Genomic DNA, 16243 nt, shown 5'->3' with positions numbered 1-16243 from the left:
TCTCAGACCAAAACACAGTCATCCTTCCTTGCAACAACTTGTAGCACCATGTAGCATTACCATCATGGTGTAGCTGTGACACCCATCAGAAGCCTGTCCTTATTCATCCGAAATAGTCTTTTTGTGACCCATCCGAGACTGTCTCACTGTGACATCCGGATTTTGTCCTTCTATGACATCTGAATTGTTCTTATGTGGCATTAGAACTGTCTCACTGTCACTCTGGCATCCGAACTGTCTCACTGTGGCATATAGCTGAAATTGTTAATCTGTGTTATGATCCGAAATTTCAGCATGATCCGAAACTATGTAGTGGAAATGACCCGAGCTTCCTTTATATAGTGGTTGGTGCCTATATTTAAGTCGACTTGTCCTTTGTGAACCAAAGTGTCTCATAAGCAAGCCGACATGTCACTTGTATATATTTATATTGAGGCCAATATTTATCCAAAGGGTGTGTCTCCATTCGAAGCCGACATGAAGTCTTCATCATATATATATTGAAGCCGACATAAGATGACTGTGCTTGTCTAGATTGGAGGACTTTTACATAGACACTTTGACTTCTTTACAAGCGTAACAACACTTCATATACATGACTCTAAATTATATATTTACGACAAGATGACAAACCCCTAAAGACATCAAGAAGAAGTCTTTGACCTATAATAAAAACTTCTTGCTCATGAAACCCGTGATGTAAGTATTATAAAATACATTTTATTATCTGTCTTCTTAAATTCATAATTACAAGTCATTATGAAGACCGAACCTAGTTACATTCTACAACATCAGATACTTCTTATCTACCACAGCCTTGGCCTTCTTTGTTCATTATATTTGATTATGTCTTATCAGAATTCAAAATAGATCTTCATATATTAAAGAGCTTTGGATACTTCGCATATCATAGGAACTAGCCTTCTGTCTTGCTTGAATGAGTTCATATACTTCAAATGCAATTTATGTTCTTCGTCCTTTATAATTTCAGAACTTGTAGATAATCATAGTGCCATAGAACATTTTGGGTAATGCCTGTAGTAGTTTTCCAAAGAGTTCGGATGTTTGTTTCTTGTGATATTGTTTGAGAGGTCTTAATCCAGGTTGTAAGGAAATAACACCATGGCATGCTGATATAATGATGTCTTAGGTAGCTTGAAGAAATAGTGCACATCAAACTCGGATGAAGGTATGTATGTTTCAGAATGATTCGAATTGTTGCCTCAGGAATCTTTGCATCACAAAGAGAAAATATCCCATAGAGAATAAGCTTTGATCTTAGAGTACTTACTTGTCAAAGGAGAGCTTCCAACAATGTCTTCTGGAGAATGATTGTTCCTGCTTCAAGTCTTCTTCTTTTGGCTTGATAGAAAGAGATGTAACTGTAGTAGAAGTATCTTCAAATGTGCCAACAAGATGTGATCTTCAGACTGCCTCCAATAAACCTTAGCTCTGATACCATGTTGAGAAATCAATAGGGTAGCAAATTAGGGTAGATTTCTCTTTCATGATAATTACTTGTGAGTGTTTGTTGGATTTTTATTATTATGTTATGTTCTTCTTCATCAAGCAATTACCAAAATGTACATGAAGATCACAAAGAAACAAAAGAACACAAGAAATTAGGCTCTCCATGTTGAAAAATGTAACTAGTGTTGGTCTTCATAATTGTACTTGAGTCATGATGTAATGTAATTGTCAAAAGAAAGAAAAAGGAATTTTTATTATAAAAGAAAATGACTTATTAAAGCATGGGTTTCATGCTTGGGTCAACATTTTCTAGGTCAAATCCTCCATTGAAGGCTTCTAGGTTTTGTCTTGAGTCAATAGAGTCATTGTCATTTTTATTAGACCCTTCTTTGGCTTTTGTATCATGTAAAAAGAATTATTTTTGAGTCAAAAAGATCATTTGTCACCTCCACACCAAGTCGGCCCTATCCTCAACAAGTCGGCTTGGATTAGGGCTATTCGACCCAGCTGGAAGGCTATAAATAAGAGGCAATTCGACCTATTTGGAACACTCACTCAACAAGTTCAATCTACAAGAAATAGAAGCAGAAAAAGAGAGCAAAGTAGCTGGAAAAGGAAGAAAGAAGTTGGGAAGACCTAAAACGAGTTCTTGGGCTATCTATCTCTCACAAGTGTGAAGTTTATGGGCAATTTATGGGGTCAAAATTTTGAATCTATTACAAGTCTGAAATTTTGTAGCTGGGGGTTGAAAATTTGTAGTTGGGGGGCTGAAATTCTGGATTGAAGTTGCTACTAGAAAGCTGTCACTTGGAGACTTTGACAAGGATCATCTACTAGAAGGAAGGGCTAACTTGGTGATTGGAGGAGGTCTTTGTCTAGGTCTATAAGGTCTTTGATTGTCTCATCTTGATTTAAATCTACTAGTGGAAGCATTGGAATGGGTTTTCCCCTTGGAGGGGTTTGGCCCTAGCTGAGTGCCTACACCTTGTGTTCCTTGTTGTGAGCTTCTTTATTTGGCATTTGTTTTGATGAATGAAACATAATAAATTGAAAGAAGAACTAATAAGAAGAAAATAGCAATCACAAGAAAATGTCAAAGTTTAAGAGAAATCTCCTAAGGAACCTAATCTATGTAATGCCCTAGATTCCTCAATACTCCAACCCAGGGCCAAAACCCCACAAGGGGGAAAACCCATAAAATTCCTCTTCTTATAGAATCAGATCAAAGTGAGATATCCAAGACCCAAGACCAAGACCAAAATCTTCACAAATGTCCCAAGTCAACAAACCTTCAATCCTTCTTCTTCCATGCCAAAGTCAATGTTGGTCAAACGTCTAAATTTTGGCCAATCCCTAAAATTTTGGCTTTCCTGAAATCTCGGCCTTGTAACAGCTGCAGAGGAACTCACACGTGTGAACAGAAGATGGCAGAAAATTTTGGTTTCTTTCTCCTTGACTTTACTCCTCTTTTCCTTGACTTTTCGTTGAACTTCCTTTTCTTTTTTTGCACAGAAATCGAAGAAATGATTGATCCAAATGAGGTAGAACTTCACTTGTATTTATACACTTCCTAGGAGGTCAAATAGGTGCCTATTCTAGGCCGACTTGTCTAGGAGGACCGACTTGGTCTTGTGGAGGCCAAAATTGACTTTTTGAATCTTTTGGACTTCAGACAAAATTTTCTTCTTTTTCTTCCAAGAAGTCAAAATGGGACTTTGACTCAAATACATTCTTTTGACTCAAGAATAAATTCTCTTTGAATCAAATAACCCTACAAGCACGAAGAACATGCTTTGACTAGAAAATAAGAATAATGATAAAATTTCTTTTTCTTCTTTTTGCTTTTACATGAAGTACATATTGATACAAGTACAATGATATTTATGAAGACCGAACCTAGTTACTTTTCCAACATTTCCGACTTCATTCAAAGTACCATTGGGGTAAAGTAGAGATGCCCCTCTCGTCGATTTTTTTCAGGATCTATATTAATGAGCTAAAGTCTTTCCTCCAAAAACACATCCGAGAAGGAGATGGTTGTCTCCTTCATCAGGAACTGTCCCTACCCCTTTTTGTCAATATTTGATCTTATTGGCATCTAGCCTTGAGGGCCTACAGAGGTAACTTGATGCCTTATCTAGTTTTTGTGACCTCCGACGATTAACAATCAAACCTAGGTAAAACCAAGGTCATGATCTTCAATGCATTAAAGTGCTTTTTCATAGACTTACACTTCTACTTCCGGGGAAAGAGGTTGAGAGCAACACAAATTACACCTACCTGGGAATCCAGTTCACAAGGCTTGATTTTGGTAAGCAACAAGCTCTCCAACCTCTGCTCAATGAAGGATATGAAGCCCTAGTTCTCATCAAGAGACAACGCTTCCAAGGTCAATTTCAAGACATCTCATCCAAACTCTACCTCATGGAGGCAATTATATATGGCTCGGAGATTTGGGGATCGAACTTATTACATACAAATTGGGATCGATTGAAGAGAGTTCATACCTTGCTTCTTAGGCACATCATCAAACGCAAATGCGCAGTTCCACAATCCATTATTTAGGCCGAGTTTGATGTCGAACCATTTAACCACAAAGTTGTTTTTGACTTGGTCTCTTTCCTTCATATGGTCAAATCTTTCAGGGACTCCGCTACTAGGAGAGAGTGGTACCCTTGTCTTGCACTTTGCTCCTCAAAGGCCCTTGCCTTATATTGCTCCATAGGTTGTTCACAAGGTTGGTTTGTAGAGGCGTCCTCCCTTCTCCAGTAGATGACCATCTCCTTGGAGTGCCTTCCCCCCTTTAGGCACTCCTTAGATGCATTGATCCATCTCTTGCCACCTAGACAAATAGTGAATCAAGATGTCAAAGACGCCATATAAAAATTATATATTCAAGTCACCTGGACCTCATCCCCTATGAGCTTGGGCTTGAAGATGTCATTTTACTTAGAGCACTTTTTGGAGGTATGGGATCGTATCAATGTCCATCCCCCATATATGTATAAACATTGTTTCATTCACTTAGGATCCCTCTAGGACAGCTCCAAGTCAATTCTCATTAGCTCCAAGTGGAGACTAATCACAATGGCCTACATTCTAATAGGACCTACCAAATGTGCCACCTATAGGAGCCTGAGATAGAGATGCATCTCATTTTCCAAGGGCTCCCTCTCTACTTTCTTCTAATATCAAGATTAGAGTTGCTTAGCTCTTTTCATCTAAGAGCTTTTCAATCACAGATCTTAGCTCTTACACGCCCCCCCCCACCCACCTTGGGCACACCAAGAGGATCACCTCATAATTTCATGTCCTTCCATCAGATCAGAGCAACAAGCGACAAGCTAAGTTCTAGAGTACTTCAAACCATAGAGTGGTGAGACCTCGGGTCTCCTCTTAGCCTCCCCCTTAGGAGATCCACCGATATGGTTAACACCAATTCAAAGGTGCGGGACCATAAATCTGATCACACATCCTCATAGTGACAAAAGGTTCAACTCTTGACAGATTACCTCTCGCCTATTAGATTACCTCCCAAGCCTAGCAAAGTAATCAGAGATCTATCCAAAGTTTCTTTCATTTGACCTCAAATGGTAGGAGAACTGAGCTTACTCACTCCAACATCCCCCCTAGGACTTGGACAATGAGCCAATGTGACCCCCATCACCCCCCTCACCATCAGTAAACAAATCCAGGAGACCTTCACCTCATTGGCTTCATCTTTAAATATTTCTCTCTCTCCTTCTTGACTAGTATCAAGTTGTCCAACTCCTACCTTGGACACTCACTTTGTATCACCTTAGATAGACATAGTGCTTAGCCTTGCCAGATATTTACCTAGAATGTACTTTCAGTTTTCTTGTATCTTTCTTTCTCTCATTATATAGAAGCTGCTTTTGCACTCCCACATTCTATTCACATTGGATGTACCCTTTAGTCCCAGTGACCTACTTTTGTTGTCCTTTGGTGGACATTAATAAAATTATCTCATCTTATAATGGCATAACATTCACACACTTGAGTACTCGAATATCTCCTCTTACCATTCCCTTGTTATAGAAAATGCCTTTGGAATGACCGTAACTCAGACATATCTACTAGAAAGAGGAAACTCCTACAGATAGAATAATACCTTTACAAAGTTAGTAAACTAATAACTTGCTACAACTATTCAATGATGAATTTGCGTGAAAATTTCACTTGTAAGAACAAGTGACATTGAGAAATTGACACCTTAATTATGCACAAAAGAACGATGGTTACTGGTATGTTAATAGCAATAGAAATTGTCAACATCACAAGTGGGACTCACGTAAAGAAGGTATATATAGGATAAATATCAACAGTATAAAAACACTAATAGAAAGCCACCCCCAAGGGCAGTGGTGACCTGCCTCGCAGTGAGGGCATGATCCCCTCTGCAGCTTAGCATATGTTATGTTTATGGTTGGATTGTGTGTCCAGCTGACCCAGAACACTTGCACTCGGCTCTAGTCTTTTTCATTTCCTAGGTTCTGGGTGCTACTAGTTTGTGGCAGCTGCTTATGCAGCCAACTTTTTTTACAAAGTTCCCTATAGTAAATATTTTGATCACTTTAATAGTTAAAGGAAGCATTTCATTTGAGAAATAATAAGAATAATAACAGTTATTGATAGACATGACTATTTGATGACGTATTTTAACAATATAAATATACCTCAACCATTTGCAAAAGTGACTGGTTATATAACAATTAGCTTATTACTTAGTTTCCTAACTTCTTTTACACCAGTTAATGAACTTTCTTTCTTTAGCCCAGCCAATCTTCCAACCTTGGCTAGAAAGGATAGAGACGGGATGAGATTATAGGGCCCTTTTAACTAAGAAAATAGTTCCCGACTATAGTTGAGATAGTAGGGGAATGTAGGAACCAATAAAGGCTTCCAACTAGAGGTGGACATGGGCTTGTGCTTTGTAGAGGTAAGGCTGGTCAATGTGTCTATCATCCCCTCTAAGGATAAAGATTTGTCATCTGTGATTGGACAGGCACGTGTTTCCCATAATGAACTATTTGGCTCATTACACAAAAACATAAGAATTGCCAAATAAGTAGAAATCTAATTTCACTTGAAGTACAATTACATTTTACTTACTTCCACACAAACTTGTATTTATTGTTTTCAAAACTAGGTTCACTACTAGTATAAATATTATAATGTTTCGCAAAACAGAAATAAAGAAAATTGGAATTTCTCGCAAAACAGTGGAAGAAATACAACATGACATACAGCATAGTCAAATTTGATATTTATCTTACCTTGCCCAAGCCTTGTGATTGAAGCATTTTTTCCACAGCTATTACATATAAATGATCTTCATTTACTTCACCAAATCTCCTAGCCCATATTGATTGCAGCCTCTATTCAGAGACAATCACAAAGTTCAGTAAATAAAATGGAAATAAAGTATTTTTCACAGGAAAATATATTTGTAGATAGAAAAGCTAGCATGTAATTTTATTGTAAGATACCTACCTTTGAACAAACTTCAACACTACTCATCACAGATGTTTCCCAAGAGAGATAATTGAGAAGCACAATTGTGAGGAAATGACTACACTAAGAAAATGTGGAAGCATATGCAAAGATGATATATTAATGTATAGGAAGGAAATGAACACCCACATTTTCTGACGGTATCACCATCCTATGGCAAATTTCAAACCCATGTGTGGTCAATGGGAAAACTAAATGACATACAAGACTTTGTTGGTATCATGTAAGAGATGTTAAAATGTGTAACGATTCAGAGTTCTGCTTATTCGATGCTCCAAATATGCTCCTCAACTGAATCTCACATTTGATTATTTACTTATGTCCTTTGGTTTGCAGATTGTCATACTCTTATGATTTATCAGTATATTGATTTGTTCCAATTCTACTTTTGAGGGGAGGAGATCAAGATCACCACAGCGTACAGGTATTTGGGGTTTCAATTATCAGGGCCTCTTTTTAGTTTGAGGAAAGCACTCCAGACGTAGATCAACAAGGGTTGTAGCTCTCTCACTCTTTTTGATAGACAGTCTTTTTCAGAACCATTTTCAGGACACATTGTCCAAGATGGATGGACACCATTATCAAGCCCACAATTTTATATGGTTTAGAGGTTTCGGCCCTGGGGGCCTAATCTGCTTGATTCTGACTGGGCCAAGATGAAGAGAGTTCAAGTACTAATGCTTTGCATACTATCAAAAGAAAGCCAATGATTCCCCAACCTATCATATTGTCAGAGTTTCCAGGCCACCCATTCGAACTGAAAACTAATTTGAGCCTAGTTTCATGTTTGCATCATGTTTGGAGCTTTGCTGATTTGGCCATGGGTAGGGACCGATATCCTTACCTACTATACTATTCATCACAGGCCATTGCCTTGTCCAGCCCCCATGGCTGGGCTCACTACTGGTTTTAGGAGGTCATGAGTCTACTACAATTAATAGGTATCTTAATGGACTACCCCACCTTCCCGTTCAATTATTCTTTAGATGCCCCTAAACATCTCCTCGCAACCTGGAAAGAGTTGGATGAGAACACCATAGAGGACATTTACAGCCATTACATCTAGGCCACTGGGGTCACCTCATCAGTCGAGTTCAATCCTAGCTGGCCTTTTGTACTGAGCACTTCTTCGAGTTGAGGGATGACCTCATTCTTAGACCTCCATAAATGCTTTGCCATTGGATGCACATCCTCAAAATCCCCTTTGGCCAATTCTAGGTTGGTAGACACCAACTTTGAGTGGAAGTTGAGCAACATATCCCACAATCTAATGGGACCTATTACCGCAAAATCTACCAACCTAGTGCAAAGCCTTACTAGGCACTCTATGTTAAGGGAAACAATGTGATCAACCCCCACTGTCACTTTGTAGTTATTCCCCTGTTGTTCTGTGGATGGATGTTATCTCCACAAGGGAGGCTTCCCTAGAAGATCTCATATAGATTAAGTAACCCAAGAATTAAGTAACATCAAAGGACTCTGCTAAATAGACACCCTAGAATAATATTCAATAAAGTAGGGCACCAAGTGATATGAGAGAGTGAGTTCAAAGAACCTATGGCTAAGTCTAGAGGGATAAGATAAGTCATGGAGATACTTAAATAGATTCCAAACACATGCTACCTTAAAGTTAAAGATTGCTATTAACAAATAAGGGATTTGAATAAAGACAATTTACAGCATGCAAAATTTATGATAGCAATAGCAAAAATAGCCCACAATTAATGATAAACAATAAAAAATCAAAGGCTATTTGAAGAGTAATCTAAGTAAAAGAGTACATAAATTTTTTATTGGCTGAAAATGCAACAGCTACTAAAGCCTATACGTCAGTCGTAAAAAAGTGGCTGAAAAATTCATAAAATGATCATTTTCCTTTTCCAAATTAAAAGATGCAAATCCTAACCCTAGGACTATAATGTTTAAGGTATTTTATGTTATTTAATGCATATTTTGCCATTACCTAACCCTAGTTTACCATAAAAAGAAAAAAATATATAATTTTCAAAGATTGACACACAAGACTAATGCCTTTATCAAATTATGGGTATAGAGTCAAAAGGGCAAGGTCAAAGGTGGAAGACCTTGATTGGAGCAAGAGAGAGGAAAACCTCTCAATCAAACCCTAACAGCTTTCAATCAATTGGAAATTTAAGGTCAAGGAATGCTATTCTAAGTTTCCTTGATGGATACTTGGTGACAAATCTTGCAAAGGAGATTTTAGAGCCATATATTCAACATATCATGAAAACTTCATAGAAACCCTAATTCTACAACATTTGCAAAATGGAAGAAGATACTCACAATAAAATAGCACAATTCACCATAGCATCACTTCATCAATCCAAGAGAAAATCCCTCCAAGCAATAATATCTCCCCAAGACAATTTACTACCTTGGTGCTTCGTTGTGTCCAAGAGATAAAAGAACTAGGGCGCACTCTCTCCAATGAAAAATAATGAGTATCTGTGACAATGATCCTCCTAAATTGACTTTCCTCCAATTATATGAGGGCAACCAAGTCTATTTAGGGAAAAATTAGACTACTAGCCCTAAAATTAATATTTTAAGTGTTTACAAGTTAAGTAGGTTGCAGGCCAACCTAAAAGATAGCTATCTCAATGAATAAACATAACAAAAATCCTCATTTTGGCCCACATGCATGAGAAGAGGGTCCTCCAAGGGTGATGTCATCCTCCAATGGGGAAGATCTCCATCAAAAAGGTGTTAGGGATGGGCCAAAGAGTGCTCCTCAACTCAAAACTATCTCCTTGTCAACAAGTGTACATCATCAAGCAAAACCACCCTCATCATCACGTGGTCATCAATCAAGCCCACATCATCACTCTAGGCCTTGTTACCCACCATTTTGTGGGTAATATCCCTAGGAGAAAAAATTTCTCCAATATGGTCCTCAGCCGACAGTCAACAGCCCCTTGCGGTCACCAACTAGCTCATTGGGCCATTTCTCCGCCACCTGAGCCAACCATGTGGTCCCTCACCCATCTGTCATGATCCTATGTTTGAAGGTGGGTCTCCCAAACCTAAAGGTATGCCTTGTCATTTGGTAATTGAGTATTGTAGTTTGCTTATCATGGATACTTTTGGGCATGGATTAGTGGGGGGATTCAGCGGAAAGAGTGGGCTAGGTTTGTGTTCTTAATGTTAACCTCCTTTTGATGTTAACCTTGGACTTTAATCTCATGTGATCTCTTTCACTAACCTTTGGAGTTTAGGGAAGGTATTACATGTGAAACCCTGATTTTGGTTGTGTGGTCCCTCTCCCTCATCCACACATATCACTCCCCTTCCGCTCATTATAACCCCATTCATCATGTCTCCCACCTGGGTCCACATAGGGTTAGCCTTCCCCCTCCCCTTGCCCACACCTTGGGTCGGGCTTGGAATGATACCCCGGAGGTTGATGCAGCTGAAACAAAAAGTAAAAGCATAATTGGCCACATTCAACACGAAAATGTATCACAAATGCAAAATATGGTCAGGACAAACACATTTAGCATGTGGGCAAAAGACAATACATGAGCTCTACCCAGTGTTGCGGGGGAGCGCCCCCCCCCCCCTCGCTCCCGCTCCCGATCCGCGCTCCGGGCGGGAGCGGGTCGGGAGCGCGCTCCCTAAAAAAAAATTCGCTCCCTGCCTTTTCGGGAGCGTTTTCGGGAGCGTTTTGCCTTTTTTGCATTTTTTTTTTTGTAGTAATGTTCGAAATGCAATTTTTTTTTAAAGAAACAAATAGTTTTTGAGTGGGGCAACTTAATGATCAAGTCTAGGCCCTAGTATTGATATGCTATTCATGGTAATGTTAAATTCTTAAAGTAAAAGTGACATTTTCTTTAATTTTCATTTTCATCCTTTTACTTAAATTTTTAACATTACCATGAAATGACTCAGGATGTTTGAGAGTGGTTTCGTCCTCATTGGATTTCATATGGAGAAAGTAGAATTTTAGATTTCATTCAAAATCCAGCAGACTTATCAGTTTTTCAGGATTTCAGGATTGGGGGATTGCAATGTTTCCATTGAATTTTGTCATGTATTAGGGTATGGAACTCATATTTAATCAAGAGTACCAATCCCTCTATGTACCTTGATGTTAGTGACATTGGTTGTCGAACTCCTCTATCATGACCCTTCTAAAAATGTACGCATCACTCAAACAAAATCTTGACTTGACATGCTATGCTTTTTCTATCTTATGTTAATGCTTAGAGGGTGATATTAATGACAAAGATCCCTATACAGATACAAAGGTAATGACAAAGATACCTCTGGATATTAATGCTTGGAGGGTGATATTAATAACAAAGATCCTGATTTTGCAACAAGACTAAAAAATTAGACATTTCTCGTGGTGGCAAGAGGCCCAAGCATAAGAAATAGATAATAGATTTACTTCTCTTCTCTAGTTTCTAGTAGCTTTTATAACTATTGACTCTTTCATATTTATTATGATATTTTTTTAAACAATATATGACAATTTAAGTTTGAAGTTGGCAATTATAACTCATTAGTAATGAATTATGAATATGATGCTTCATGAAAGTTGAAAGTTGTTTCATTTCGTTTCATTTTATAACATTTCATTTCATGTTAGATATTATTTGTTGTAATGGTTACACTTAGCTTACAAGTACAACTTTGGTGATCAATGATGATAAATGTTATATATTGAATTTTGAAAGCTTGAAACTTTAAGATTGATGAATCATGAGACTCAATATGGTGTATGTTACTATGTTACTAACTTGCGGACGTGGTTGATGAAGATTATAACTTCTAGATGATTGTTGTTATATGGTTCAATCTATGCTTTTTTATGTTTTTTATATCTAATTCATCATTCTACATGTTTTTGTTGACATATATGTATCAAAAATTAAAAAATATAAAAAATATATATATTTTTAAAAAATCGCTCCGGGATTCGCTCCCAAACCGGGAGCTTCTGAAAATGGTCGCTCCCGCTCCCGCTTCCGCTCCCGCTCCCCGCTTCCGCTCCCGCTCCCAAGTAACACTGGCTCTACCCCATTATTATGGCCATCGCCCTAGTTCCTATAGGCCCAAAATGAGCCTCCTTTATCACTTAGGAACCCATGATTGTCCCAATCCCTGGTGGACAATGAACCACCCTACCTTTAAAGGGGGTATCCACTGCTATACCTTACACATCATGCTCTTATCCCTTGAAACCCGAGCAGTTAATCAAAGAAAAATCATAAAAGGAAAAAGGCATATAAAGAAGGGTGGAAAAATCAAGGTTGGGGCACTTCATGTACCACGATTGCTCCCTCCTATACATTATATACCCAAGTGTGGGCTTCCCTTTTATTAGCTACCCTTATACCCCAACATGTGGCCCAGGGTTGCCCCTTTCACTCCCTACTCCATTCATCTCTTTATCACATGCCACCACCCTTTGAAGGATGTACCTTAGACATACTATCTCCTTTAAAGCTAGAATAGGGTACCTGGTTAACTCCATTTGGAGCTTGGAGACATTAGCACATGCCAAAGCCCACTATGGAAGGGCATGCCATTATGAAGTGCCCACCTATTGTCCATGGTTTGTAAGCTCTTTAACTCGATTTCCTTAAATGACTTGTTGTACTGGAAGGCTAGGGGACGCATTGGATCTTATGCAGGATTGCAGATGGTCTCCATTTTGGGTTTGGTCTCCCTATACGGGGTCCTAACCCTCCAGAGAGCTACATTGGCACATGTAGGGTGTGTGTAGAGAGCCATGGGCCTCCACAGCAGTAGACAACACTCCATGGATCCCCAGAGATGTTCAAAGATTGCTCGAGATTCACCTATTGGATGAGGAAGATGCACCTGGTTCACCATGCCCAGTTGGCCCCATAGTTGTACCATGCACTTGGCAGATGACCCAGGACTTGTATGTTGATGTGGCATCACTTATACCATCATTTGATCCCTTACGGATGGTCTACCGGGATCTTCGATCTACTTGGAGACCCATGAGGTTACTTGTGTGCCCTCACAGCCATTGGGACCACCACAGGTTTATTATTTGGAGAACAAGGGGCCAACCCATTGTCCACTACTTTTGGGAGTCCTATTCATCATTGTGTCGCTTATGGACTTCATCGGGCTTCTTAGAAGGCCCAACGACATGTATTATTGATCATTCGACCTCTTGAGAGGCTTATTCTTTTGTTTATGAGCTAGTTTGGTGGGATTGTCACCAAAAGATTACTTGTTATGCACATTATTTTATGATAGGGGCTAATGTAGGCCCAAGTAGTTAAATCGAACTCATTAGAAGTGTATAAAAAGAAGTGATGAGGATTCATTTTATCATCGTCACTTGGATTTGGAACTTGTATCTCTTTCGATATTTTCGCTATCCTTCTTGGAGTACGGATTTTTGGAGCATGGAATGAATTTTGATGTTTGGATAATTTTCATGTCTTGGAGCTTCTTGATGGCAAGTTTTTGGATGGTTGGATATATTCTTATACATGTAAGTACATTTTAATGTTATTCTTTCTTTCTAATTTTGTCACATACATTGTTGTTGGGATTTCGCTATACTAGGGCTTATTTGTTGCATCTCTTATGCGAAGTTGTGGAAATTTTGTTTTTGGATAGTGAATGTTTCATGTATGGGCCATGTATAATGAATGAATGTTCCTAAGGATGTTTCATTACTGAAATTCATCTTGATAAGAAATTTATCTTGCCAAACGAAGTATAAAGTCTTTGAAGTTGTTTTTGTTGCTGCCCTAGTGCCAAGCGAAGTTGTCTTTGAGGCCTCCTTGACCTAGAAAATTCAAAGGTCCATAGTCATAATTCTACCTGACTCCATTTCTCCCCAAAGGATTAGGCACTGGTCCACCCAAAGGTGATCATCTTAAACCTTTCTCATCCAACTCCCTCTCCTTTTCTAGGCCTAGCCCATTAGGTCTCCTAGGGCATCATTTATCTTGCAAACCACCCATCAAAAAGGTTTGATCTCTTGGCCCTTGTTGCGCTAGTGTGTCTCCTAGGTACCCTCCAATTTTGAAGAAATTTCGACGGTGGGATTTTGAGATATCTCAAGCCCTAGCCTCGAGATTGAATCTTGCCCTTGGTTTCCTTAGGCTAGAAGCCTCATTGGGACCCTCACATTGTCTTGCATTAAGAAAAATTCTTTGGTCCCTTTCCCCCTCTGGAATAGGCCAAGCATATCATTGGTTGCTAAACCCTACCCCCTTGACCAACCCCTCGGGTCCACTTCGTCTCGTGTGGTCCCATACACTATTAAAGGTAATTCTTCAAGGATCACTGGGAATCTAAGCTTTTACAAGAATTTCAAGGCCTAGGAACCTCCATTATAAGATACATACCCTGAACCCAAACCTTGAAATTCCCCTTAATCCCTTCTTTGTGAGCTTTAAACCTTGACTCCAAAGCAAGCAAGCCACATATTTGAGCCTCTCTTGTGAATAGGCTTCTAGGATCACCCCTCACCTTATCATTGGTCTATCCATTTAGCGATCCTCATCATAACGGGTCTCCTCCCATCGGTGAAACTCCATAAAGAGCAAGGAGCCTTAGTTGAGGTGACAGTGGGTTTATTGTTCCATTTGTTGCCCTTAGCCTAGTAGTAGCCCTTCAAGGATCCCCTTTTAGGACCCCTACTAGTTGGAGCGGTAACAGGCCTCATGATGGTGATGTCAAAAGGCTAAGGCATGACATCATCATCCAGAAAGGTGTACCATCCCTTCTTGATGGATCTCTAGTCATCATCATCGTCAAACTGATCCAAGAACAGGGCTACTTCCATCAAGAAGGTGCAATGCCAACGTGGGGGCATCCTATGGTCTCTAGGGTACATCTTCTTTCTAGGCAAAGTCCTGGCCAGTGAGCATCATTTCAGACTCTAGAGGGAGAGGAGAATATCATCATCAATGTTGGATATATCCCAAGGTCAATAGTCTTCTCAAAGTGGTCAATGTCCTAGCTATGGTACCCTGAAGGGTCATCAAGCAGGATTGGACATCTTTTCTGAAGTGTTGGAGAAGTCAATCAATCCCTCAAGGGATGGCAACTATACCCAAGAGAAAACATTTGAAACATACCCTCAAAATCAAGTGAGACCATCATCTCAGGTAAAGTAAACATAAAAGTATCAAAGTCGGACATATTTAACGCAAAAGGAACCAAAGCACTTCTGACAAGCATCATCTTCAAATGTCTTTATAGCTTAGGGTTTGTAAACAAGTTATCATGGTTAGATATGGGAGGGTTATCTAGAGGCCCTATTAAGATTCGTAAACTGTCGTGGATATTCCACTAGATAGTTCGTCACAACAGATCAGATAATATTATATTAAAAACCTGAGATTCGACACTATTACAGTTTTATTTAATTTCTAGATCTATAGATCTTATTGCAATTAGTGCATGCATGTAAAAGTAAATTATGCAGAAAAGAAGAGAACGATAAAATAAGCTCACACACAAATAAGACACAAGATATGCTCTCTAGGAAACTCTTTTGAGAGAAAACCCAGCTGGAAGGTGAGGTCGCTTCGCTCTCTTTCTTTGTCTGGAAATATCGCTGCAAATACAAAAGACATAATATCTGTGGCCCGTGGACTGCTACAACGCACAGATCCTCTCTGTGTGCTCTACCTCCTATCTCTCCTGGCTATCTTTGCTCAACTATGGAACAAAATGCTCTCGAAATAATGGAATGCCTCTTCCTCCTAGTGGCTCGGTCATAACACAGCCCGATAGCCTACTAGTGGTTAAGTTTGACTACATCAACCCTTAACTAGAGTTACAAAATAAACTCTTCTAGAGTCTTCTACATCAAAAACACGTGGCTAGCCCATTTTCCATGAATAATAGGGGTTGACGCGGCATCCTCCTGAACTATAGGTGTGAAAACAAAAAGGTCAACTTCAGAGTGGCATACCTTTTGCATACGGACTCCGATTGACGTGATTCTTGCGTTGTTGGAAAGCTTTCTGTGGGTAGAATATCATGAAAAGGTGTGGCACTTAAGAAACAAAGTTTTACCCCCCAAAAACGTCGTTTGATGCCTCAAAATGCTCCCGGAAGGTTTCAAACCCCGTTTCACCAAACTAGGTCCCACCGGTAAAAACTGTCCCATGCGCTAATTTCTCCACTTTTTCCAATCCAAATGCATCCAGATGGATGACAAACAATATGATGATCCAATTCGAATCACACCTCCCCATTTTGGGAG

The 16243-nt window shown here is 39.3% G+C and overlaps 1 protein-coding gene across 1 annotated transcript in view; it reads right to left on the bottom strand.

Annotated features, from left to right (window-relative positions):
• PGR7 (proton gradient regulation 7) overlaps positions 1-16243 on the bottom strand; it is a 137872-nt gene that overhangs the window by 48776 nt on the left and 72853 nt on the right. The window contains exon 2 of the mRNA XM_089453306.1: positions 6768-6869. Coding sequence (XP_089309432.1) covers positions 6768-6869 — 102 coding nt within the window. The remainder of the gene's footprint in view (positions 1-6767; positions 6870-16243) is intronic.

This window comes from Pinus tabuliformis, chromosome X, assembly GCF_031772625.1.
Source record: "Pinus tabuliformis cultivar Carrire ecotype Pingquan chromosome X, CPIR1, whole genome shotgun sequence".
Classification (NCBI taxonomy): domain Eukaryota; kingdom Viridiplantae; phylum Streptophyta; class Pinopsida; order Pinales; family Pinaceae; genus Pinus; species Pinus tabuliformis.
Note: the sequence above shows the minus strand (reverse complement) of the source record. Positions and strands in the feature narration are given on the sequence as shown.